Source organism: Channa argus, chromosome 15 (assembly GCF_033026475.1).
Source record: "Channa argus isolate prfri chromosome 15, Channa argus male v1.0, whole genome shotgun sequence".
Taxonomy (NCBI): domain Eukaryota; kingdom Metazoa; phylum Chordata; class Actinopteri; order Anabantiformes; family Channidae; genus Channa; species Channa argus.
In genome coordinates, this window is record NC_090211.1 from 11,159,417 (window position 1) to 11,187,027 (window position 27,611).

A 27,611-nucleotide genomic window follows, 5' to 3' on the forward strand; every position below is an offset into this window, starting at 1 on the left:
AGGAACATGGGTTTGCACTATCCAGATGTTTACAAGCAACTAGGAAGTGTTGTGCTTAGCACCATGGCAGAAATTTCCATCAGAATGCAGTCTGATGTGTTCTTAGATCAGCTGGTAAAGAAAGACAGCCACAGAAAGCAATTGAAGCAGACTTTTAAAATAGCTCTAAGCGGGGAAAATATGGGACGCAGGAAGCATGGGTGCCGGGGTGGGGAGCAGTCATGCAATAGCCACTGGCATACTAGAACCAGAGTGTCACAAGACCATAGCTAGATTGTCTTTGATTAGAGCTCTAAACATTGCATGAGTCATGACTGCTTCTGAGACCATCACAAGCAAATGTCTCATTAATAGTGATGGGACTTTGAGGCTAGGTTTAACATTAAAATTTTATTTGCTGCAATTGTTAATGTGGTGAGAGTTTTCCTGTCTGAAAACAAAGACATTTCCCATCACAGCAGAGTTACTGGAGTAATTCCTGGAACAGTCAGTCACTAGCTCATCATTTCTGATGAATCTTTGATGAGAACTTCAGTGAAGCCTGTGAAATTATGTCACACTATGTTAATGGTTGAGAAATGGAGGCACCATCTTGTGAGGAATGCTCTCAGCCTGCTACATTGGCTACATTACTTGCATAATGTTTGTGTTATTTATCTAGAAAATCGTTTAAATTGTTCATATTTGATGGATGTAGGGCGAAGATAAGGTGTCACTCCCCCTATTGACCTGTCATGGCAGGAGCAGTGACCTTTTGTGATGACGCGTTTCAGAATCATGACAGAAAGGTAAAAAACTGACTCCCAGTCACCAACAGAAAGGCAGGCGAATCCTTCAACTTGGTGCACAAACATTCAATATAATGTGAAAACTTTACACTATGTAGCAAGATTTTTATTCAGATTGATGAGACTAAGACAGCCCACAAAATAATGATAAATTACAATTAGAATGAGTTAACTGAAAAGAAATGCGAAAATATTTTATTCCCCTTGACCCTGAACACAATAGGTAGGTTCAGAGAATGAATGGATGGCTTATCCTGGCCATGTCCCCCAGGGAGAGATGGCTGTTTGATGGGATTGCAGAGGTTAGTGCTGTAAATAATTCAAAGCATGCATTTTACTGTGACATTGTTATAGACTTAAATTAAGACTTTACTTTCATTTATTAAAAAATATTCTAAAAGAACTGTTTTAAGCCAAATGCTTTAAGCCAGGTGCTTGATATTTTCAGACAGGTAACACTGTTAAGATGCCTTTTTCTCCAAAGAAAACATCATAATCAGCACCTCTCTGCAGCATTAACAAAAACACAAAAGTGGACTGATGCTTTAATGAGCTCCTATAAATTATAAAACTTTTCTTCAAACAGATGGACCCCCTTAACCCCCGAGACAAGAATTCCTAAACTTGACTACTTGAAGTACACATTTAAACACACACACACATACACATACAAGTATGCGCATACTCATGCCTTCAAACACATATCCAGATGGTTTCAGATCTCTTGGGATGCTCAATTTTGTTCAATCATTTCAACAGATGAGGGCGTTTGTTAATTGGGTGAGGAGCCACAAAACATACTCAGCATAGAAGCACAAACAATCATTAACTGCTGACGAACCAGCTAATTTCTTTGCTATTCCTCTGTCTGATAAGTGTCTTTCTCTGTTTCCTCTCTTAGGACACTAAAGTAAATCGACAAATGCATCATACTTTCAACTTTCATGTGCTCTCTGTATATGCATAATCAACCTATAGAGTATGAGCAGTGTGTTTTATTTCAGGAGATTGAGACGTTTCAGAGACAAATACGGTGAAGAAGAAATATACTCATAACTATTACGGTACATTTTCTAAACCTCTCCGTCACCACTGAATCTGAGCACCATACTTTCCACCCTGGAGGTGACTGACATATGGGATCAGCTTGAACATCACTCAGAAGAGCTCTATACCTTCACTACTGGCAAAAACATATGATTTACCTCGGCTTTCCATTATGCATCCTCCACCTCTCACCCTCACTCACAGTCACAAGCCCACAATTTAGCTTCCTTATACTTCTCTCACACCAACATGTGCATCATTCACACTTGATTTGAACATTGCTCTCGCATGCATGTCTACCTCCATCATATCTCACTTATTAATACAATACTGCCCTTTGGACAGACTCGCATCTGCACACCCCTCTCTGATTTTCTCTCTGTTTTTGAGTTTAAATTATACACATAGTGAGTCACCTGTCAGTATCTTCTGATTACTTTACTTTCTCCCTTTGTCTTCTGCTGTGTCACTCTGCATTAATCACATACTGCCTTTATTTCTTACATTCACAATGAGATCATGCACGAACAAATACAGCGTGCACACACTTGTAGAAATGCAAAGGAGGTCATACGCACGCTGACAATCCTCTCTGAAGTGCCCCCTCTGGAGATAGTCGTCCCATTGAGTCCCACTAGGGAGGGCAGAGTCTGAGACATCCAGTTGGTTACCATGGCCATGGTGCTGAGCACCGCCCCAATCTTTAGCATAGGAACACTCATATTTGCTTCCAGTGGGGCCCCGGTGCAAGCGGCCCTAGAGCCAGCCCTACCCTACCCTGCCCTGGACCTCGGCTCCAGTCAACCCCACTCTACTCCAGAGAGCCTAGACAGGGAACCAGCCAGTTAGCTTCTGCCTCAGTCGTAAGAGTAGCAGAGCCAGACACAGATACCAGGCTCACACACTGCTGGCTCAGTCAAACGAACAGCTAGAGACCGGTTAAAAGAGAGCAGCTCACATCCAACAGCATCACGCTGGAATCTTCCCTCTCAGAGTGAATGCCTCAACCTCACCCCCTCCCTCTCTTCCTCCCTCTCTTTCCTTCCCTCTCACTTTCTCACTCTCCCCTTATCTCTCCCTTTCTCTCTCTCCCCCCTCTCTTCCTCAAGATGCTGAGCTGCGCATTGGCTGCCTATGTGTCTCATCCCTCCCAATCAGCCTCTGCTCTGTTCTTGCCAGCCCTGTTTTGCATGCATCCATTCTTTTCCTTTCGTCTTTCTATCTCACATTTGGCCGTTCTTTTATGACTCACATCTTGGTCTGCACAAATGTCTGTAACAGGAAGATGAGAAAGAAATGGATTTCAAAGCGCTGATCTGTGCTCTTTGTTATGTGGCATGTGTGTGCTTAGAGCATCATAGTCACTGTAGACTGTCCTGTCTCAAAACATTGTCTACACTAGATGGAGAGTTGAGGATAAAGAGGAGTGGGTGGATAGAAGGTTGGCCAGGGGCTCGTGAGGAGAGATATGGGCAGGTGGTTTGGCAAGGTATTAATGTGAAAAAGATCCGGGTGCGACTCATGGCAGCTCATCTGTCATTCTGACTCATGACATATCTTAAATCAGCCTGTAGCTTCCACTTATACAGTATCTTACTGTTTAACAGTATCTCCACTTTGCCAGAGGCATAACCATATCACCAAATTCAGTTACAATATCTTCTGGACACTTCATATCAAAAATTATGCTGATGCTCTAAAATTAGTAACACATTATTTGCAAAACAGTATTGAAATAACATACATGATGGAAGTTTTACAGTTGCATTGCTAATATCCAAATGGCTTTAGCTTTCATTACACACACACCAGTTAAGCCAGTGTCAGATATCATACCGATCACTCTGTCTATTCTCTTGACATTACATTTTAGGCACTACTGTATGCCTCAAGCCAGATTTTAGGTTTTTGATTAGATCAGGCCTTTGGATGTGGGATATGTATTTTGTCTTAAAATCATAGCAGTTTTCAGTAAAAGGCCAGGTGGAATAGGGTGCCAAGGAATATGAGAATTGGAGGGTCCCTCAAATTACTTTTTAAAGCTTGAAGCCTGTCACTGCAACCATTTTCGGCAAGACGGTGAGGCTACTGCATTATCACTTTATGCTCTAAACAGCCATGCATAATGACAGAATGGCCTGCTCAGAAAAACAGCCAGGTCATCTGCCTTTCTTTCTTGCGTCCTGGTCTGCTGACTTATTCATTGTGTCAGTCATGGATAGTCTCCCCTCCCCGCCTAGTCATATTGGGTGAGTGATATAGTGTGTCTTTGTGGGATGTACTGTGAAGTGATATGAGAAGCGACAGCTTTCTGAGCCCCATCCAAAATATGTCAGCCCTCCTCAGCTCACCTGCTGGCTCCTCTTGCCTGTGTTGGCTCCTCCATTTTTGCTGCAAGACTGTCCCTGTGTGGTTGCCAGTGGAACTGCACCCAATAAACTGTTGTACGTCAAGCCAAAGAACTACCCAGTATGCTGTATTGTAAGAGATTGAACCTGGTGACAGGTAGTTGTTACCTTGATGTAAAGGAGCATGTGACAGCTCTGTTTTGAATCAGGTAATTTTAAAAGTAGTATACACACTGTTATCACCCACATAATTACAAATACATTTGACATATGAGTGGATATTTTATCATGGTCATATGAAGTCATTATAATATACATACAAAAACTAATAGATCAAAATATGGTGATTAAATTGAAGGGTATTTTTAAATTTATAATTTGTAGAATTTGTCAGTTTTAATTTTTGATATATTACATCCGTCAATTTACAAGAATGCAGTAATTGTCAAATTCACAAGGTGGCAGCAAAGATTAAAACATTTCTATACTCTAGATGTCCTTCACTCCTGTATATGTATGTAACCAAGCTCCAGTACCTTACTTAATGAAAACCTCTAACCGAATTAGGAGGGCTCAGTGAAAAAAAAAGATGAAAAAAGTGTTTGCTGCTTGGATAATTAAAAAGTCACCACATGTGACTGTGGCCACTAGGCAAAATGTATAGTGGATAGTTCGCTATAAATGGAACAAGAGATCCATGATTCCAACGCAATACTGTTTTATTTTCTTGTTTCTTCCAGGGGCTCAGTTTGGTTGAGTTTAATTAACAGATTTAATGCATTATGCAATAATGGCATGACACAGAAAATGCACAGGGAGTAAACACAACCTTTACATTTGTGAGGACATTTTGACATAACGCAGGTTTTTGACCCTACTCAAAAACATTTACTATTAGAACTTTATCCTTACATCAATCCTAATGCAATTATTAGTTATATGAAATATTTGATAATGGAAGACCAAATGTCCTAATGTTCTTTTATAAATGTCCTCCCATAAAATTCTAATTGGTTTTTGTAAGAACATACACACAGGTAGAAGCAGTTTGAGACAGCTGATTCTTCTAATTATCAGTAGAGAATAATTATGACCCTGAAATAAAAAGCTTTGAGTTTTCATGCTTCGAGCTTATTCCAGCCTTCTGTGTTATGATCATTAAATATAAATGTTCAAGACTGTGAATAGTCAGCAGATGTAAAACAGTAACATAACAGGTAGTTATGTCTTTTCACATTTGACATTTAATAGAGTACTAGTTTGGACTGACTGGACTTGAACTGTATTTGAATTGTCTCCAATTCAAATACAGTGACTCTGAAAGAGAATAACATATTTCTTTAGCATTTCACAACATTAAAAAAAAAACCTTAATGTGTGAATTCCCCCCAGTCCTCTTCATATTTAGTAGTGGAGGGCAACACAGTGGTGGAGTAGTTTGTGATCTTGCCTCACAGCCAGGCAGTCCCTGGTTTGAATCAAGCTGCTGGCCACAGCTTTTTTTTTTGTGAGGAGTTTGCATCTTCTCCTTATGCATGTGTGGGTTTCCTCCAGGTACTGCAGTTCTTTCCCACAGTCCAAAAACATGTTAGGTAAATGTTAGATAATTGGTGACTCTAAGTTGCCCGTAGGTGCGATTGTGAGTGTATAGGATTGTCTGAATTTGTACATCTCTCTGTGTTGGGCCTAAGATAGACTGGTAAACTGTGCAGGGCGTACCCTGCATCTTACACAGTGACAGCCCCCCATGACCCTGAACAGGAGAAGTGGTTGAAAATAAGAGATGGATGGAAGGATGAATAGTAGTTGACACAACTGTATTATCTCCCTCTTGTCTGCTTTTTCTAATAGAGCACATAGATGATTATGTTTATTAATGCCATTAAGAAAATACAGGGTGCATGTTTCACCTGCTGATAGTACAGTAACTGAAGTCATGAAGGCTTCCACCAGAAACTCATACTAATCATTTCTTCTTTCAAAGGTTTCTTTAAATGTCTGCATTTCATCTTGTAATTAAATATATCCCGTAATCTATTATTGATAACGTGTATGTATTTACATTAGCCACATGAAGGGGAGTGTCCCTGAAAACTTAAAATTCTTCTCATAAAGTTGAGGTCAGGTGGCATCTTTTGAAAAGTGATGGACCAAATAGAGAATGAGAAAAATAGGCGTGATGAGGACAAGCAGCTATACCTCAAAGGATTCTAGGCTCTGCCAATCAACTGTCTAATCACAGAGTCTGTTGGCAGAACAAGCATTCATTAAATGTTAGCTAAAGAGGAAGTCAGCCATTTAACCTGTATTAATTTAATCCTTTCTGATTAATTTTCACAGCCATTCCCCATGATTTCTACTCTAATAATTGGCCAGGCTCATTTTTCTGCTACTCTGCTGTGTCATTATCTCCAATTCTCCAAGTCGCTCTCTTTTGTTCTCCTTCTCCATGAATTTTATTTAGCCTTTAACTCCTCTTACTTCCTCTCTCAGCCTGTTGACTCTCTTGGCCCCTCAGGCACTGAGAAAAACAATGGCATCATATCAGACGCTGATGTGTCTTAGCATCAACTATTTCTGTTCTGAGATCATACACTTTCACTGGTGCTCTTAACTGTCTTGTTGCTTCCTTGAACTCTAATATGCACTGGTAGATACAATACTGTGGAAGTGCTACTGTACATGTTTAAATGCAGCTGTTTGGTGCTTTCACATAGACATGGTATTGTGCTTAATCATAAACATAAATAAAAAAAAGAAAGAAAGAATCTGCTCCTAGCCTGTAGGTGTGCTCTATAAAGGGCATTTTCAGTTCAAATGGTCAATACGCCCACCGATGACACAAATGGCAACATTTGTGGACACCCATGGATGGCAGTAGAGCACTACAAAGCCCCAAGGCCATAGAGACAAGCTCTGTATGAGACAACAACACTGGGGAGCGGAAAGCACCAAGCACTAGCTATATTCTAACAAAGCACAAACACATAGTTGGTTATAGAGATATAGGGCCAAATTTCACTTTAGCTAAATACACAGACCTCCGTCATAATGATGCAGAGCTGTTATGACTGAGGCAACAGAAAAAACGAGCCCCCGCCTGAGCTCTGAAAGATGCTGGAGTTATCTGGCTCCAAGAATACTGGCTATTTTTCTGAGTCATAATTCATTAATTAGATGATGGACATGGAGGCCCACTGCTTTCTAAATATATCAAGATCAAAATCAGTTTAAACAAAGCATGACCTTATTACCATGGCAACTATTTAAATGGCGTAAATAGGCTGTACCCCAGGGTTCAGGCAGGCAGAAACAGTAGTTTGCTTTCAACATGGAGTGTTTAATCTATTAACAGCTCCTTTGGGCCCCTGATTAAAGAAACTCATCTGGGCTTTAACATTAAAGTAGCGACTGAGACCACAGGAGGACTATTGTGTATACACTCAACCCCTGCATACATCCATAATACAGCAAACACATTTTATCAATTTCAGTATGTTCAATAATTTAAACATTGGGCATTCACTGTAGATAAAGAAGGGCCTCTGTCCAATTGAAGGGTGATTGACAGTATATGAATAATGATATGATACATGGGGTTTGCATGAACACCTTACATGGCTGTAGGTAACCTTGGTTATAACTAATAACAAAAATAGAATAAAATAATTTACAATATTATGTATCTGACTATTAGACCTAGAGTATTTACTTTTTGTGCGTGTATTTAAAGCTCATGGTTTAATGTTTTTTTTTTATCTGTATATGTGTTTACATGTAGGAAAGCGTTTCCATACTTGTGTACAATTGAGCAATGAGCATGAGCGCTTTCTCTCTGCTCATCTGTGAAATTTTCTGGTTGAACTTTGACATGCACATAACTTACAGTGACATGGTTACAATTGTATGAACTGAATGTAAGGAACAATACAGGTCCACTGCCAACGGTTCAGTGCCCAATTGTGCCTAACTGCATTAAAGCCTGTTCACATTATAACCAGTAGAGACCCAACTAATCAACCCAACCTGCAGACAAGGTCACACATTCATAATATTGGGCATAATCACAATAGGGGCTGCTGTGGCTCAGATAGTGGAGAAGTTGTCAATGAACTCAATGAATGGATTCACAGTTTTTCTTGACCACACGTCAAAATCCTTGAACAAGACACTAAAATGCCATAGTTGCACATTATCGTTGTGAAGTTGTCCAACAACAATTTACCAATGGAATTCAATATAAATCTATTCAAATATCTATTATTATTATTATTATTACTATCAATACACAGAAGGACTGCATATCTAGGATCAAGACTGACCCCAAGCTTCTAAACCATTTGGCCTGCAGAACACTTTTTTATGGCCCCCTGACAGATCGCAAGGTAGAAAAAATCTACTTTTTAATTACTACAAAAAGGAACAACTGCAGTTAAAGTGGCTAAAATACAAAACATTTTATACATTGCCATATTTTTCCTACGCAAATATGGAATTGGAGAAATTTTAGTTCAGTGTACTCAGAAGCTTCATGAATATATTGCTGGAACATCCATTCAAAGTTTATTCATAGGAGTGCGGATTGCTCCTGATTACTCCCTTGATTACAATCGTGACAGTCCATGGGGGCTTATGCATTATTATTTATAGACCATTTGGTATGAATGAACTGTATATGGTTGAGTATCAGATAGCTCAATCAGAGACAAGCAGCGCACCACATTTTGCTTGAGTTCTGCTAAAGAAAAGCCTTGATCAAAGCAATAGACAAGAGCTACATGAGGCAATCAGCTGCCATGCATTCTGCCGAACAGCATGGCTCTATCCACTGTTCTGCTCCTACTCATGCCAACAGTACCAGCTGAATACGACCCAGTGCAGCACTTCCTGTGGCAAATGTGCACAGTTAAATTGCCCAAATGCACGGAAGCACTCACCCATATGCACACGCATACAGACACACATTCACAATTACTGCGATCATTTCCTGGCTACTTTGACCTGATTACCAATGGCCCCCAAAAGGCACCCTTTTCTAGATTCAACAGCCAGCAGCCACTACCATGTTCTGACCTTTTGTCACACCCAGCTAATCAAACCTCCTCTCTGTTGCATAAGCTTTTCGTGAAAATGGAGTAATTACTGACAGTAAATTGGGTGTCTTCAACCCAACAGAAAGGTAGCTGAGACTCAAAGCCTGCTAATTGAGACTGCCCCCCATGGCCACTTGCCTTTTCAAAATGCCCTTCACCGAACTTGTGGTGCTGCCTTGTCACCATTAGAGTAACTAAGGTTTTTTTTTCACCCAGATGGTAACTTTACTTTCACTGGGTATAAGCACCTTCAACTTTTCCTCATTTAGCTGCTCTGTTTTAGATAAAACAATGGATAAAACAAATGTTTTGAATTGCTAACATTTCTCAATTTGTGATGCTCTGTGAACATTTTTAAATCTATCTCTGCACTGCTGCAGTTTCATTGCTGGTGGAGTCCAGACCCGTCTACAGACCATTTGAGAGCTTAGATGTTAGATGTGTTTTATTAGATGTGCTGCACCTAGTTCCTTGTTAGATGACTAAAGAGACAGCCAGAGGGCGAAGTGTGAATGTCTGGCTTCCATTTGAGTCATTATTTACAAATGTCACTCAGTCACAATGTGAAAATATAATAGTGATTAGCTAATCATTGTGGTTGGTAACAAAAGAAGGAAGTAAACCACAGAATAACAAATGCAATGGACAGAAAGGTTATAAAAAAGACATTGTTTAGGAGATGCAGAGAGAGGGAGTGCGAGAAAATGCTGGATAATGCATTTAAAACTCCCTGAGGTAATGAATTTACATCTTGTCTGTTTTCTGCCACGTCTGCAACAGCAAAACTAACAGGACCTGGGAGGAGTTGGTGAGATCCTGCCAATTACAGACTGGATGTCTGAGAGTTTGCAGCAACCAATTGTCAAAACGCTATAATACTCTCCTCACTACATGTTCAGGAGCAAACAATGACCATAACCCCTCCACTATATACTGTACAGTACATTAGTGATGAAGGGACAAAAGAAGCCTGCAGTCTTGTCCAGCTACTTTGTCATAGCTTACACTGAAGCCTACATTTGTATCCTTTGTCTTCAGGTCATTAATGCTTAGAGAAGCAGTAACATTTAATTAGTGAGACATTATTAGAACAACACAGGCACTGTGTGCAGTGAAGAGAAATCCCAAAACAGCCCTTAACTAAATATTACATTTACAGCCACATGGAGTTATACGCAAAAATGGTTAGGAGAACTTGTAGATATACAAATAATCTTGTCACTGTTTGCTTTTATGGCGTTCGCCAAGCTGGTTAAAAAAGTAAAAAGTGTCAATAAACAGTCCTGTGTGAGCCCACAAACTTATACCTACCACCAACACCCTGCTGATAACTCGAGCCACATCATCTGCAAAGTCTCAGCTGCACTGTCAAAATAATGAGCCACTCAACCGCTCACTGATAAAAAAAACAAACAGAGAGGGAAATACCAACAAACTGGAGGAAATTAGTTTACAGAGTTGAAATGAGAGATCTGCACATTGAGTCTAACAAAGCGGCAATATTCTGTTGGGGTAGCCAAGTGTGAGATGAGAAGTATTATGAGTGGGAAGAAGGTGGAGCAGTCCCGAGAGCACAACGTGGCCATAGAGTCATGTGCTTCACCACTGGGCACTGCACTGGATCTTCATGCTGGATCTTTCAGCAACAGATGCAATAGACAGTATGTATAAGGCACGAGTGTTTGGTATATTTAAATTCAGCTCCTCTACCAAAACATAACATTCACTGTGTGGAAATATGGGAGTTTGTGTGTGGGTTATACACAAACAGTTGCAGTGTGGATTTCTATAAACAGTAATTCTGTGTCTTTGCAGGATTCCAGTCAATGCAAGATGTTGTGCAGTGAGCTCTTCACTCTGAGCACGACACAGATCTATGATGATATAATGTTTCAGAAAGGCCATCCCTTCCATTCATATCATTCATATTCTGTGGAGCACAAGGAGGGAACGGGAGATAATTTTTCCCTGAAGGAGGCATTTCCTTTGCTAATTGTTCACATAAATATTTACATTTGCTGTCTTCAAGACATGGCAGTCAACAAGAAGAATGCATCCAAAGTAAAAACCAACCTCTACACATAGGAGATTAGAATGACAGAAATACAATTTAATAATAAGCTTTAGTGGATAACACATTCTGGGGACATTTCTGCCACCCACAGATTAAAACAATATTTAAATATTAATGACACCCATGCAATGGCCCACCTCTGCACAACAGTGTTTGTGTTCATTTAAAAACCAAAGGCATATGTATATTATAGACTCTACAATCCCATCTGTTGCAGTCCATAGTAAGATACATTTCCTAATGTCCTCTTTATTGTTCAGTGAAACTACAGCTTATCTCCATAGTCCTCTCTTAAGTATCTAATATTATGCACAGGTACACATCTGTCTCAGCTTGCACTAAGTCTAACTGTTCCCATATGTTCATGCCCTTTTGCATCAAAACATATGTAAACGTGGCACCTGCACATATAGGGGAGATCCAGAACATACGAAGTACTGTAGAAAGATGTGCCTGACAAGTAAGAAGCACTCTTCTCTGAAGTTCCCTGCACCAGCTCACTGCATGCTGCTACTCTCACTAAGAGGAGTAAGAGATGGGAGCTGGGCCTAAAAGGGACAGTAGCCTGAGGCACTAAGGCTTAAAGAGAGAGACCTGACTACCTATTCATCACATCACCATTAGTGTGGCCGAAGCACTCAGCTCTGCTGCTTAAAAATACAGCCGGTACCATTGCATTAGGTTCCATATCATAGTCTGACATAATAGTACAATGATTACAGCCTGATATAAACTGGAACCAAGACTCGGCTCCGACAAGCAAACACCAGGCTTGCTTTTCTTACCATGTAATTCAGCAAGGTGTCTATATTTGATATGCTGTGCTGTATATCAGATCTTGTTACACATCTGCAAGTTAACAAACATGCAGGAAGATAAACAAGTGGAGATTATAATCATAATGAGAAGAGGTTTTTATCAGAGCATGTCGTTTGTTTTTCCTCTCCCACAGAAATGCCACTCTGTATAATTTTATTCTCTCATATTGTCTGTCAACACTTCATCCTTTCTGCTTTCTGCATCTCTACTGCCTGTGCGACAGGATGCACATGCCATTGTTTTGTCATGGTCGCGGTCGTATTGATTAAGTGATGTGGACCTAATTAAAGATGATCTGCAAGGAGTGTCAGTGCCAGTGAGTGGTATAAAATCACTGTGATGAAGCGATTGGCCTCTAATTATTATTCTCCTTTTGGTTAGTATGGGAGATATAATAACCCGACAGGCACAGTCAGAAGGCACTTTCTCTGTCTATTTCTCCCTCTATCCCTGCCTCACAATCTCCGGTTTTCAGTTCCAGAAACCCCACAGTTTTTTTCTTCAGTCTTTTTCCCTATCATTCACTTCCCAGGCATGTTGCCATGCTCAGCTACCCCACTGGACACTAATTCAAACTCAGGCCACATCCTCTCACTTTCTACTCTGATACTGGCCACCAGCCTTGATCACCACAGCATATTCAGTTCACACCATCTGTCTATTGTGTATGCATTAATGAATGCAAGTTATATTTGTGTTTATCCATAAATCATTAAGAGTACAGCACTTTTTGTAGTTATGCATGATTTATTCACATTGGCATAATCCTTGCCAAGAGGGAATGCTTTCTTAAGAATATAGAAGAAATATACATTGTTCTTGTAAAGACTGTCTTTGGGTGTCGGAGGCAACCATTTCAAAGGCATGTTTGTTTGTACACTCAGTCAATACTCTAAAAAGTATAAGGGATACGACGTACTCTTTAATACTCTCAGCTCATATTAAAAATGTTTCCTTACAACTAGCCTTTTGATCTATGAAAAATGAATACACGATTCAGCACATTACATCAGATCCCTCTAATTTTCTGTAATCCATCAAAGCTAGATTAGATTTCATGCAGTAAAATGTAATCAGCACTAATGATAAAGATAATTCCATCTTATGTTTTCTGTAATATGCTACTGAACTAGCAGTTAACTAGATAGTTTCTAGTGGTGACTCCTCTGTCACAAGATTTGGTGTGTCCACACCCAGTATCACACATTTTAGTGTCTGCCTATGTTTTGTATACTTGGAGAAATCTTAAGGGTGTTAGGAAGCATAATGTCATTTAGGACTGTATGTCTTCCACTGGAGCACCTTATCACCCCTCTCCTATATGTAGTCTCTGTCAAAGGACCTCTCTACCTTACTCGGCATGGGGCTGCAAAGACCAGCTCTTCCAGCCTGCTTGATATGCAACAATGTCTGGTGTCTGCTGGGCTCCCACGCCTCCCTGACTGGAGCCTTTAAGCCTTGGCGCAGTGAGAGTGAGCCTCCCTCATCAATGGCCCTACTGAGTGGCTGTGACAGTGCCACGCAGAAAACACATCGATTAAATGGTTCCTCTTGCCACCCGCTTCTGCTGCGCAGCATAGCTCTCATCCTTCATTGCCCAAAATGAAAGCCCTGCAATTGAGTTAGCTTTCAACATAGGAGGCAATGCTGTCACACTCACACATGGTGGTGAAGAGAGGATTGTCTGGAATAAAGGTAGCAATGAGCATGTATAACAGGAGATGCAGACAAAGTAGAATAAAAAAGATTATAGAGAGAGAAGAGTAGTAAGTAGTGTGATTTACTCACATTTTATAACTTCTCATTCAGTTCTGATCAGTTCATATAACTGTGGTGTGCATAAACCCAGAATAAGTATTTGACATTAAAACAACTCCCCTTTTAAGGAAACAAGATTTCCCAGGAGTGTGGTATGTTATCTAGCCATGTGAATGAGCAGGTGGAGGCAAAATCTATGTCCAGGGTTTGAGAGCGTATAACACCCTCTGATATGGGATGTGTGTGTCTTCCGATAAAAGCGAAAAGATGTGAAGAGCACCGTTCAAGTAGCAGCTTGCCCAATCTGCTAAGTCTTATGAAAGCTTTTGTATCAGAGCGGGAAGAGAAGCTCTAGGCGCAACAGCCATATTTATATTCCAATCTTCTACACAGAAACCCACATTGCCAGACTCATAAAAGATTCATCGAGCAGGGAAAAGCAAGGTCGTACAGAAAACTGGTCAGGAGGTGCCTACTGCAATGCAAAAAAAGAGCAGATGGATGCAAAAAAAAAAAACACTAGATGAGCCCAATGTTGGCAGTTACTAAGGTAACATGTGTTGTAACCCTTATTACTGGTGGCAGTGTGTCCAACACTGACCAGATGATTAAGCATGTCTTGGCATCTATCACTCCTTCTGACAGGCTTAATAACTTCAGCTCTGATGTGTTGGTATTGATACCACGTGTTGTTTGGCTCTTTGTCTGCTATGGATCCAAGTGCTGACATGTTTGTGCACTAGAGTGCAAAGGGGACAGACAAAGGGAGACAAAGACAATGTGTATGTGAACGGCAGACTGCGCGTGCGTGTGCATGTGTGTGCCTGTTCTGGGTGTTGTCAGGGAACTGTCACTCTTGCTTAGAGTCACAGAACTAAACCTCTGGGAGTCCCTCCAGCACCCTCACACAGAAGGAAAGAGAGAAAGTGGGGGAGAGAATGTGATATAGGAATGATAGTTATCCCACCAGTCAAGCTGATCTTTCCATGCACTGTTGACATCATAGAAATATCGGCCTATCCTTCACCTGAAAACATTGAATATTTTCAGAAAGCATTTGTGCATCAGTCTGAAATTATGAAATTTCTGGAAGAGAGAATAAGAGTTAAAAGGGGACATTAGAGGATTAAAGAGGACACGTGTGAATCTTTTCTTCTGTACATTTGGAAAGTAATCATTTGGAAAGTAATACTTATAAGTTTAAGGCTTATTGCTGGTTAGCGGGCAGGTAATCATGTCTGTATAAATGAGAAAGCTCTGGACCAAACAGTATTTAGTACTCAGTCCCAAACACCTTTAGGGCCTTTTCTAATGATGATTACAAGCTGCCCTAGAGTTAGCCAGCTTAGTTTTTGGATAGCTAATGGTCATTTTAGGACATAAGCCAATGGGTTCTCCACAAGACAGAGAACAGCTACAGAGGCCGTTTAGAGCCCACACAACCCTGGAGCATAAGTATAGTGGTCAGACTGTGGCTATGAATGAGTAAGTGGCCATTTAAAGCTTGGACTAAACACCAAGGTTACCAGACTTTCTAATGTGACTTTGACAATCTCAGAGTGCCTCCTGTCCTTTGAAACGTGAAAAATACTTCCTGTATGTGCTCAGAGTTTCAACAGCATCAATAGGTACTGAGGATGATGATTTCAGAGCTAAAAGAAAAAAATGTCTGTAGCATTTTTGATCAGTTGGGAGCAAGAGGCCCTGTGACATTTAGTCTACAATGCTAGAAAAGACTCTTATGGCAACTGCTGCATATGTTAACAGCAATATGTTATTTACAGTGTTTTGTGTTTTGATTTTTTTCAGGTAAGAAGGTCATGTGTGTTTGCATACTATATGTACCTGTTTGGAAAAGGGCATTCCAGCTGGAAAGCAAAGGTCATGCTGACACACACTCTCTACTTTAGGAGGCAAACATGACGGGGACACAGTCTTCATCTGAGCATCAGGCCACTGACCTGATATGCTTCTGTACCCAACATCACATCTGTTAACCAATTACCACGCAGACTGCTGCATGCCTTCCTGGCTCATCTAAGGCACTGCAGTAGTAAAATCAGTCACCCATTTCACCCCGAGCTGCACTGTAAAAAAAAAAAAAACGCCATCATCACACGCTAATATCACCTCTGTGAGTCATGTACAGACCACATTTAGCAAACTGACCCAGAAACAGGTACATCATCATGAAAATCCAAACCACTCACACAGACAAACAAAGCTTGTTGCCTATGAAAAAATATACTCAGATATTCCTTTGGCTTGTCATAACTCCTCACCATAAACATTACTTGTTTAACATGTTTATCGGTTTAAGGCAACCAAGGCTTAACCTGAATATTAAAGATTCTGAGAAGCAAGTTTTTGTTGCCAGCAAGTGGGTCCCCACATTGTCACTGTATTTTGAAATCACCAATAGCAACAAACACAAAAACACATCAGCAGGCTACATGAAAGCATTAAGATGAGGGAGGGAACAGTGGACAGCACAAACTCAATAGCTCTTTGTGCTCCAGCCCACTTTCTTGAGTAGTATCTCTTTTATGAAATAATCTCTTTACAGTTGTATCATTCTGACTCACACGTTGTGGTGTCATTATCGTGCACTGATTTGAGCTCTAGCCTAATCAGGCATAAAACAAGCACATGCTATTCAATCTCTTCAAGCAGCATTGAATCAAACATAATGCAACCTTATTATTTTTGGCTGATTGATAAGCAGCACCTTTGTATTTTAATGGAGAGTGCATGAAGGTGGATGCATGCATTGTGGCTAATCTAACCCTGGCCGTTCACTTACTCACCCACATCGAGCTCATTACAATTGTTACTAACTGACAGACAATACAGAAATTACACAATGTGGGTTATCTTATATAACAGCAAAACAAACAAAACAAAACAAACAAAAAAAAAAAACAAGGAACAAGAAAATTACACTTATCTCGCATATTATTTTCACTTACTAAGGAAACATGGCTATGTCATTTCTCTAGTTAATTTAAGTTAACATTATTAATTTTAAAAATTGAGATGAACAGAGAATGTAGTATATTTGTATTAGAATTGTGTTAGAAGTTGTATTAGAAGTTGTGTATGTGTTGCACTTGATTTTTAATTACATGAGCTCATGTGGGCACGCAGTGTTAATAATTCAGACAAGCAATGGACCTGTCATAGCAGAGCAAGGTGATTTTAACAGTTGACTGTGTGTCTTTGCCTCTTACTGGCAGATTTACACCCCTGTTCCTGCTGCTTTTCATTTGTTTAATTCTCTAGGTAGAGGTTAGGCTGCCGCTCGGCTGACTTCAACAGACTCCAGTCTACCAAGTGTCCTTTCTCCTGGGAAAAGTAGACTGACATGTCTGTTCGTATGTGACACCATGCTTCACATACTCATCTTTCAGTATTTTTTGAAAAGCTTTTAGCAAGTAGGTTCACTATTAATAATGGCAAAAATGAGATTTTTTTAAAACTGATTTTACATTGTTTTCATTCTTGGATGTTTTGTTGAGATTGTTATGTAATAGGCTATTGGCATTGAGACGAGGACAGAAATTTACCACAAGTGGCTCATTCACACTCATGTCTAGGGGAGGATTTTTATTGTTATCATGCTTGCTGCTCTCATTGGTCTGGCAACAGAAAAGAGATTTTTGGCCAAAAGGTCAGTGCTAGGTCAGCGGACTGTTTAAAGCTGTTTCAACTGGACACTAGCCAACCCAGCTGTTTGTCCTCCCCACTTCTGATTGAGCTAATGCCTGTCCTTGTTGTGCTCACATGTAGAGGCGTGGTAAATAGCATCAGCATTAGACCAGCTTACTGCCTTGCATCACTTTTGTTGCTTGTAGGTGGAATCTTAGCTAATATACTTCAGTAAGTGCTGCTCTGGTTAATAACTGACATGTAGCTATTAATATCTTCTCAATATAGCATCATTATAACTTTATTTGCGTCAATAAAACCACTAGTTTAAATAAACTAAACGCTTGTTCATCAATAATGTTTTAAACAGGAACATGATTTACAAGTGCATGTTCCTTTACAGTACTTGCCTCTAAGCTATAAATCGACCCTGGCTGAGTGAATTCCTGGTGCAATCATCACACCAATCTAGAGTGAGGAAACACAACTTAACAAGGTCCAAAGTGGTAGTCTGCTCAAACTGATTGTTTATTGTGATCCCTGGTGGGAGAAGGGATCTAATAAATTACTGAAAAATCTGCCCATTTGGTTGCAGAGGGTTCTGGCTCCCAGTTTGAGAATGACAAGCAATTAGGTTTTCTCCCCCAACTGCACTTGATGTTTGAACAGAAAAACACCAAAGTAAGTGCTAATTTCTATCACTCTAAAGCAGAGTTGGGAGTCTTTGAGGCCGGACATCTTAAACCAATAATGTAATTCCCTTGGCATTTCCTTGCTCCAGTGGGACTGCAACAATTTTTTTTTGCCTCCAAAAACAAATGCACATCTTTCGAGTACATGAAAGAATCTTTTTAAAACTAAAGCAGAGACTGAGCTGCTGCAAAAAACAAAACAAAAGGAACCTTTTGTGCGATTGGGCAAAATTACATCATCTGTCTGATGCTCCAACATGCTTATGAACACAGTTTGAAAGCTGGACAAGGATATAAGTGGAACAGGGGTCTTGGTAATCTGCGCATGTTTTTCTTTTTTTAAAAACATCTCAAATCTGTGTTAACAAAATTAGATTTTTCACAGCAATTTAGGACAACTATTATCAACCAAATGTCAAGTCACCTCTTTGCAATAATATGTGATATTCATAACATTAAATTTTCTTATAGCTATCATTTGTCTCTTTCTACTGTATATGCAGTAAATTATATTCCTTTTTTATTATTCAATTATGTTGTGTAGTGTGTTAACATTACAATGTGAAAAAGTGATAAAAAACTAAATCAAGAATGCTTAAAAATACATCTCACAAAAAAACATCATAATCCAAAATTTCCAAATCCAAAACACATTATAATTTCACATTGTTAATTGACAGTTGTTATATGTAGTACATGCAATCATTTGTAATATCATTTCTAATCATTTGAAAGCTTTGATTTTATGAAATAATGATATAAGGTTCACTGAACAAGATGTACATTTTGCTAAATGACTGTTAGAGCAAATTCTTTAAATGTCTGGTACATTCAGAGAAGACAGTTGCCTTGTATTTACTGGATGATTCTTAAATGATTATATTTTAGACATCTCTAATAAACTTTGTAGAAGGTGTTTTGGGGCTTAGATCTCCAGTAATACAGAAGGCTTTGTACTTTATGTAATTAATCTAGAAGCCAACAGCTAAATAGCTAAATATGTGCAGTCTACCATACCACCTATTGGTATATAGTAAAAACCTTTCTCATAAATCCACAAACACATACAAATGATTGTGCAATGACATCATGCCATGCCCCGCTGGATCTGTACACCATAGCAGAACATCTGTGCCAAGGTCAAGCAGGTGCCCATATGTATCAGTAGCACTAAGGACCCCTGGGCTTTATGGGTACTTAACAAACACATGTGGTGAAAGAAGAAGTGCATCTGACTCATTAAATCCTTGTGAATATTTCATACAGGCCTGTGTTGAGACTGTGACTAAAAATATGGGAATGTCTCAACTCCAGTGGTTGGATGTTTTACCCTCATTGTAGTAAATACACAAGAAGTCATCAATACTTTATGTTTGCAGTGCAATCTAGGGGAGATGGGTAGTATCACATTTTCTTTCAGCCCTTTAAATATTTAATGTAAAACATTTACAAAAAATTTTCCCCTAAGGCCAATTACAGTACGAACCCACTATCATGTCTGAGACATGATAGTAAGTCATCTGCTGCATTTTCAGTGTTTTTTTTTTCCTTTCCTTTTTTTTACATTTCCAAGTTTTTAACAGGGGCTTTTATTCTTTCATTTACTGGAGACCAGTACTGTGTTTATTTTCTACTTGCTTTCTATGTCTTTAATTTGTAAATGTGCATTAATGCTTTTAAGCTTTCTTCTGACTTCACTATATTAAAACATTCCCCTGCTTCTAATTGAACAAATCCTCCAGATGACATCACCAGGAGGAGTTTTTTTTATCATTAGGAGTTCAGATGATTTCATCTGGGAGAGTTCTGAAAAAGCAGGTTGACTATGATCACAAACTTCATAGTATGACCAACAAGATGACATAATCTGAACTAAAGGCTCCTACAATTGATGTCATCCAGAGGCGTATTTCAGTTAGAAGTAGAGAGATATTGATATAGGAAAGTCAAAGGGAAGTTTATTGGTATTTATGTGCATGTACTATCCAAACTAGAACCAAAAGAAGCAAGTTCAAAATCAGTGAAGGCCTTTAATGTTTATAAGGCTGTAATGTGTAAAATACATATTCACCAGAATTGGTAAAATTAGTTATTACATTAGATTTTTAAAAATTGTTTGATTTTGACTTGGGTTTTAATTAGGCAATTAATTAGGCACCTAATAAACTAATAACTCGTTTAATTTAAATGGGGTTAAATAATCACATCAACACATATTCACGGTGGCAAATATGCAACTAGGGATGTTTTTATTGTAATTGGAAACCTAAAAAGTCATATCATGTGTAACTTGTTATACACTGTGCCTGAAAAACAGGTTTACAGTAAAGCCTGTTCACCAGTGTGCCTCCATTTAACTGAAAATACAATGTAATTTCTACTTCTATTAAAGGTCAACAACAGTGTCCACTCCCTGTATGCATGACACATGTCTTACACACTGATATGCTGTAACATGTGGCCTTTACTGTCCCTACATGTTACCGCGTTATTGTTAATTAAACACCAGTAATTCATCTTTCAGACAAGTTTGCATCAACATTTTATTTAAAGAAATTAATTGTACTGCAGAATTTGAAAGATCGGATGATAGAGGCTTAAATTAGGAATTATAATTGATTAAGTAATTATAGGTGGTGATTTCGCATAGTCTGTCGACCTCAAAATAATGGTTACATCCAGCTTGTGTTGTATGGGGCCTTAGAGGTTTTATTTAAATATTTTCTTTTCTTATTTTAACTTGCAACCATTTCAATATCTCTAAAGCCTGCTGATCGAGATATTTTGTTTCAAAATGTGATCATAAAGCCAGTTTGACAATTTATACTTAGGGCTGATCACACATGTTTTGTTGTTGCATTTGTTTAGCATCTTGGCAGATGTTATTTGTAGCACTGTTTTCTGTAAGGCCCTGTGATCTGTCTGGTGGCTTTTGCCAAATGGTGATACTCGTAGCCAACGTAGAAGGAGGCGCTGTCTGTGGTGCTAAATTGACTCAGACTGCTGTTTTTAACCCAAGTCGCGACACGGCGCTGTCCGCGGTCCTGAATATAGTGCCGCATGCAACTGGAGGTGCGAAACGGCGCATCCCAACTAACAGATAGTTGGCTATTTTATGCTCTCCTAAAAACCAAGGCCAATAACGGCTACTTTAACAGCAGACACTGCACTTTATAATCTGAGATGGATTATGTTCAACACTGCATGTATCCTGACCAGCTGAACCCCTGCAAGTTCAAATGCTCTTGCTTTGACTCAAAGCTTTTCTGGGTCAAATAATTTACCGTCCTTCACTGCAATTCACAACTGTCACATCACAGCTTGTCATTTTCCCCAAACAGACATGGCTTTTGTCGAGTGTCAGGCACCAAAGCACGCCAAACACTCACACACATCACACACCTCCAGGATCTATTACTATTGTTGGGGCTGGTCTGAAACACTAATTACAAATTCTTTGTATTCACAGCGACAAATAACACAGAGACCCTTTAAAGAGAATGTCAGTGGTACTGTTCAGTGTCCAGTTCTTTCATCTTAGTCAGTGCTATCAGATGTAGTGTTTATCGGGGACCCCCTGGACCTCTGTGTCGGTGTTGTAGCGGTAGACAGGAAGGTCTGTAAATAACGACCTCCAGGGCATCAGAGGCATCAGAACTCTCAGAAATAGCAAGGGATAATGTAACCTGTGTTATGACAATGTTATGTATTCTAAATGTTCCTCAGTCTTCTGATGCATTTTTGTATCTATTCATTGTAATTTCTGTTATAAATTTCATCAGGATTTATGTTAATCTTAAAATACACGAGCGATCACGTCCCGGAATAAAACCCCGGTGAACGAGGCTTTACCGACAAATATAGCTCTTTTCTGCTTATTGAACTTTCCACACACGATGCAGTTGCTTCTCTAACACCGGGTTACGTACTAACAGGAGACACCTTTGTAACAATAGCGGTTTGCCTGTTAATGCTGCACCATCTATAGTATTGGTGCTGATTTAACACTTCCCCCCGATTAAAAAAAAAAAAAAAAAAAAAAACATTTCAAGGCGTTGGTTCTTACTTAAATTACCCGAAATGCGTTACAATTCACATGCGGGAGATCAGCACTGTTTGGGGAACTTTTGAACAATGCTTACTCATTGCGTGCAAGCGTTTGTTCTGGACTCCTTACCTCACAGGGCATGACAGCTAACATCACAAGTAGAAACATAGCACTGAACAGATGCATCCTAGTCGAAATCTTAGCGTCCCAGCCGACACCGGTTTCCGAGGCTCTCCCCCAGTTCTCGCCTCTTACTGGGGCGGTTTCTTCAGATACAGAGGAATTCCTTTAATGCTGTGTCGACTGTGCGCCACCAACCTCATCACCAGGACGCACGGCAGAACCTCTCTGGCTCGGTATAGCGACAAGTCGCGTGTCTTTTGTGGAGCACCGACTCTTTTGCGGGTAGCAAAATCAAACGGTCCGATCACCCAGTGTGGAAAACTCCTCAGATGCTGTTACCGGGCAAAGCAGACAGTCCGTGTTCCCATCCGTCCTGCAAAATAACTGCGACTGAGCGAGGAGAGAGGAGGAGAGTCGCAGAGGTTGGAAGGTGACTGCTGTGCTTGCAAGGTGCCGACGCTAGGAGCAGCACGTCTATGTGTTATCGGAGCGCTCTAAAAGAAGTACGAGTCTAAAGCAGCCAAGATAGGCCGTACGTGCGTGCGCGAGTGCGTGTGTGTACAATTTAGCGTGATAGAGCCCAGCTTTAGATAGATAGATAGATAGATAGATAGATAGATAGATAGATAGATAGATAGATAGATAGATAGATAGATAGATAGATAGATAGATAGATAGATAGATAGATAGATAGATAGATAGATAGATAGATAGATAGGAAATAAATCAAGCTTGCTAAAAAGTTACCTAAAGATTGGAAAACTGTATTTATGATGATTTGTACTAAAAGCAACAACACACTAGTAATTCATACTGCTGAAATCATTATGCTGCAAGAACGGAAGCAAAATTATTTTCATTTACTTAAAGTCAGTGCAGTTCATAATGAATCACAGACTGGATTGTTGTTTCTGCTTCCTCTATTGGCAGGTGCCCAAGAAGCACCTAAAATCACAAAGGCAGAGAACATATTTCCGTTTAATATTAACTTTAATTTCTGCTATTTTCTTGTTAACCACTAAAAAAATATATTTAAGAATATGCATGGTTGATAACATCTGGCCCAGGTTTCTTGAGCAGTCAGCATTACTATCATCTAGGAGCTTATGATCTAATCTGATTTTACAGTGTTTTATGAGGAGAAAATATGGAGAACCTCATTTGTAATGCCTGAAACTGATATACACAAAACCATATTGGTTGTTTTCATCAGTTGGATTTAACTGCAAACTATTGTCAGATAACATTTAAAAAGAAAAAGTGACAGTAACACTTATATCCCTGGCATAACCTTTGAAAAAACTAAGCATACAGTAATTAGACACAAGCAGCAATGACAGTGGAAAGAAAAGCCAGACTGCAAAGTGGAGTAGCAATAGCACAACGTTAATTAAAAACAATTGAGCATTTTTAGTACACTGCAAATTGAAATTGTTGCAGCTTACACAGATCCCGTGACCAACCTCAACAGCTGCTTTATCATTTCACCAAAACATGAAAAACACATACCCATTACTGGCCTACTGTACAGGGATTGTCCAATAAATTAAATATAAGGTTGAGAAATATGCTGCATCCTGCCTTTTTTTTTCTTTCTTATTTTTGACAAAGAGAGAAAGACAGGCAGGCAGAGAGACAAAACACAGCTGCATATTTCAAGGAGAAATCTACCTGTGAAGACCACGTACCCTGATTATAAAAGTAAGGTTTCTCATTTACACAACGATAGGGTTGGGCAGTCTGGGTGAAGCCAAATAGTTGGACAACATACAACATCAATCACAGAGTCAAATAAAGAATTTGAGTCTGAGTGAGGATATTTACTGCATGTCATACCCTATCTTTGAGAATTAATTATTCTGAGATACCCCAAATCCATACAAGTCAGCCACCAAAGCATCTGTGATAAAACTGGAGGAGCACAATCCAGTTATTTGATCTGTGCTTGGCCAGATATCAATTTTCATTTGGACTGTAACAGTCCTCGGGCTTCGTCAGACGATGTTTCAGGTCCACAAGAGAACAAGTATAGAGAACAATTCCTATTTGCTCTCAACAAATTATGTTGCTTATACTAAATATTGTTTCTGTCTTCTGGGACTTCTTCCTCATTGTGTGCCCCACTGCACATGTACTAAAGTTTCTGTGCAGGCACTGTCTGTGCACTACTGCCTATAGACTTTATTGTCTATTATCGTCAGAAAACGAACGTTAATATGAAAATTGTGTTTTATTATTCCGTTGTTTATTAAGATAAAAATGTATTCACTAGTATGAAAAATATCGCTAATAAAATATTTTAATATTTATTAAGTATTTCTGGCTTAATAAACAGATATTTTGAGTTCATTTTTATGTCTGACTCATTATTCAAAACATTTATAGTGAAACTAAGTTAAAGAAAATTGTTTTTTACAGTGTAGAAATACCCTATCAGTGACAGTTTTTACACCACAAAATGTTTCCTGTGACGCCAGACACCTCAGGAAAGTCATGGCATTTTGCACTGATAATATCTTCTTGCTAATAAGCCTATCTCTGAATGATAACTGTATGTATTGCAAAAGATCAGGATATAGGCAGTCAAGTCTACATTAATACCATCAATTCAGCTCTGATGCATATCCAATTAGAAGATGCCAAACTAAAGGGATTCTCTGGGGTTTAGGGAAATGATAATAATTATTTCCATTCTTATTACAGTGAAGATAATGAATGTCCGTAGCTAATGGAGATAATTAAATAATTGTTAGGTATTCTAATGGGGAATTTCCAGGCCATGGGAAGTTGTGATTAGGTGTTCTCACCTTCTGCACAGAAGTAATGTATGTTTATGGAAAGAGTGGACCTTTGATTTCCTTGCTTTTTTTTCACAGGCTGTATTTGTGGCTTTGGCGTTTCCAAACTGGGCATGAAAAACATAAAAGCTTTCTAATCTCACCCCTTTCTCACCCCTTAACAACAGCTTGGCTTAAAATAAACACTTAAAATAAACAAATATAAATGCACTAAATGTTACCTGTGGTGAATCCTTTTAGTGACCAGCGAGTGTCAAGAAAACTGTAGCCACAAAGACAAAACACTGCTGCTGTGGTTTGTCCTCCCACTACATTTTCTTTTTGACAAATTCAAGATAAAGCACCACATACATAACGAACAGAATGTGTCATATTTTGAACAAAAGTGATCTGAGGAGATGCCTTTTGTGTGAAGTCACAGCTGGAGCTCAATAGGATATTTTTTTATTTTGGTGATTGTTTACAGTAGCTAATCTTTGCTTGTCTCTAATAAATGAGACCAGTATATTACCCATACGCTGGTGTATATAGTCGTAATCAGCACTTACTCAGATTGTATCAACAATCAGAGCTTTATACTAATTTCAGTCATATTCTCTATACACAGGCATTTTTACTTACACACATACTGTGAAAACATCTTACATAAAGTTGGAGTAGGGTGAATTTATCTTTATAGAGCAGATAGCAGAGTATGAAGAAAAGTAAAAAGAACAAATGTATGAACGACAGTGACAGATTACTTACTTGGTTGGCTATTCTGGAGTTAAGAGCTCCTTATGCAGCTTTATCATGACTGGATGATATGACATTTTATTCATGTCTAGTATGAGTTTGAGCTTTTATACTTTGTCAATCATTTTAACCCCTACAAGAGTAGAATTAGTTCATAAGGTATTCAGACAGGATTTCAGCTGTACAGTTCAACAGACATTTTCTACCCCTGCTGCTACCTTCAGTGATACGGTGCACACCCATCTATTTTCCCCTCAGGAAAAACCACAAGGAGGTGAAATTAATAGCTGAGTGTAAGCAAAGGGTGGGCTATAACATACAAGAAAGACATCCCATTCTTGCCATCCCTTGGTATTGTTTTCACCAAGCTTTTATTCTACTTTACTGTACAATCCTTGATCGTGTCAGACTTTAGAGACCTTGGGCATGTTTCTGAGTTGAATGCAAGCAATGCATCAACCGTTTGTCAAAGATGGAGCATTTTTCTCTTTTTACCACATACAAAGGTTAAAAGTGGCTTTTAGGGCTACTCTCATCCCAATATCTCTCTGTTTTCCTGTCGCCTCACATGTGACTGTTTTAGGCAGACGAGGCACTAAATCATAATTGTTCATATATTTCTGGTCCTTTTCCAGAGCTTTTGTTTTGTTTTTGCATCTTCGCAGTTATCATCTTTGTGTTTGTCTCTTTGACACCTCATCTCTTTTTGGTTGCCCCCTCAGTGTTTATGTTAATGACTCGTGGTTGTTTGATTGTATTTCATGCTTTATGACTTAATCTGGGATTTTTCTATGTTGCTAAAATATTTGAGGCAATGCAACATATCTACTATTTTGAAGTGGCCTGAGGACTAAATTTGATTTAACCAACAGCGTTTCTGGGTTTCTGTGGGTGTGCGCTTATGCATGAATGTTTGTGTCTGACTGCCTACAGGCACTCTGCTTGTCAAATTGCACGGTTCAAAAGCATTAAAACACAGTTTTTTAGATGGGACTATTTGTATTGAACCACCATTGCTAAGCCTATCATTATATAGATTTTCAATTTCCTGGAGTTGATTCTCTTCAAGTAATTGGAACGTGAGAAGAATTATAAACACGCTCTGAGAATGAACTGTCGCAGACCAGAGGAGCATTGTGTTGTTCATGGGTGACAGTGAATATTAGACTGATGCATAGGCCCATTGAGTGACTACTGTACATTGCACAGACATCACAGACAGTCCAATTGGAGCTAGCAAAAACCGGAGTATGTCCTTGTGGTTGTTATTGATCCTTTTAATGTTTCTTCTGCTGCCGGTGCTTCTGGGTTATTAAGCTATATGCTTCCTGAAAATATCAATAATGTTGTGGCAACATTAGGTAGTCCAGTGGGCATTTGACATAATGTCAGGCATTGAGATTATGTCCTCAGTCTTTGGTTTTCTCAGTCTTTAGTTTAAATTTGATACTCACTGATTAATAGTCACATACAATACTGTAGGACACATAGACAATCTCTCACATGCAAATTTACTTCAATGCAACAGATCTAAGCCAATGTGAAAGCTTTGTACAAACATTACAACACCATGCATCTCACAATTGACGGTCACACTACCTGATGTCCAATCCACTCACACCTGCACAAACAACATAAAA

At 39.2% G+C, this 27,611-nt stretch overlaps 1 protein-coding gene across 4 annotated transcripts in view; it reads right to left on the minus strand.

The window, feature by feature from the left end:
• The window catches only part of olfm2a (olfactomedin 2a), a 40,223-nt gene extending 17,329 nt beyond the window's left edge, over window positions 1-22,894 (minus strand). The window contains exons 1-2 of one of the 4 annotated variants that reach the window (XM_067478231.1): window positions 22,445-22,894; window positions 15,889-16,014 (exon numbers count right to left, since the gene is read on the minus strand). In XM_067478231.1, coding sequence (XP_067334332.1) covers window positions 15,889-15,912 — 24 coding nt within the window. In that variant the 5' untranslated portion in view covers window positions 15,913-16,014; window positions 22,445-22,894. Of the gene's footprint in view, window positions 1-2,383; window positions 2,850-15,888; window positions 16,015-22,444 lie in introns of those variants that run through there. The other 3 variants (XM_067478230.1, XM_067478228.1, XM_067478229.1) reach the window with 3 other exon arrangements.
• Window positions 22,895-27,611: the final 4,717 nt, after the last annotated feature.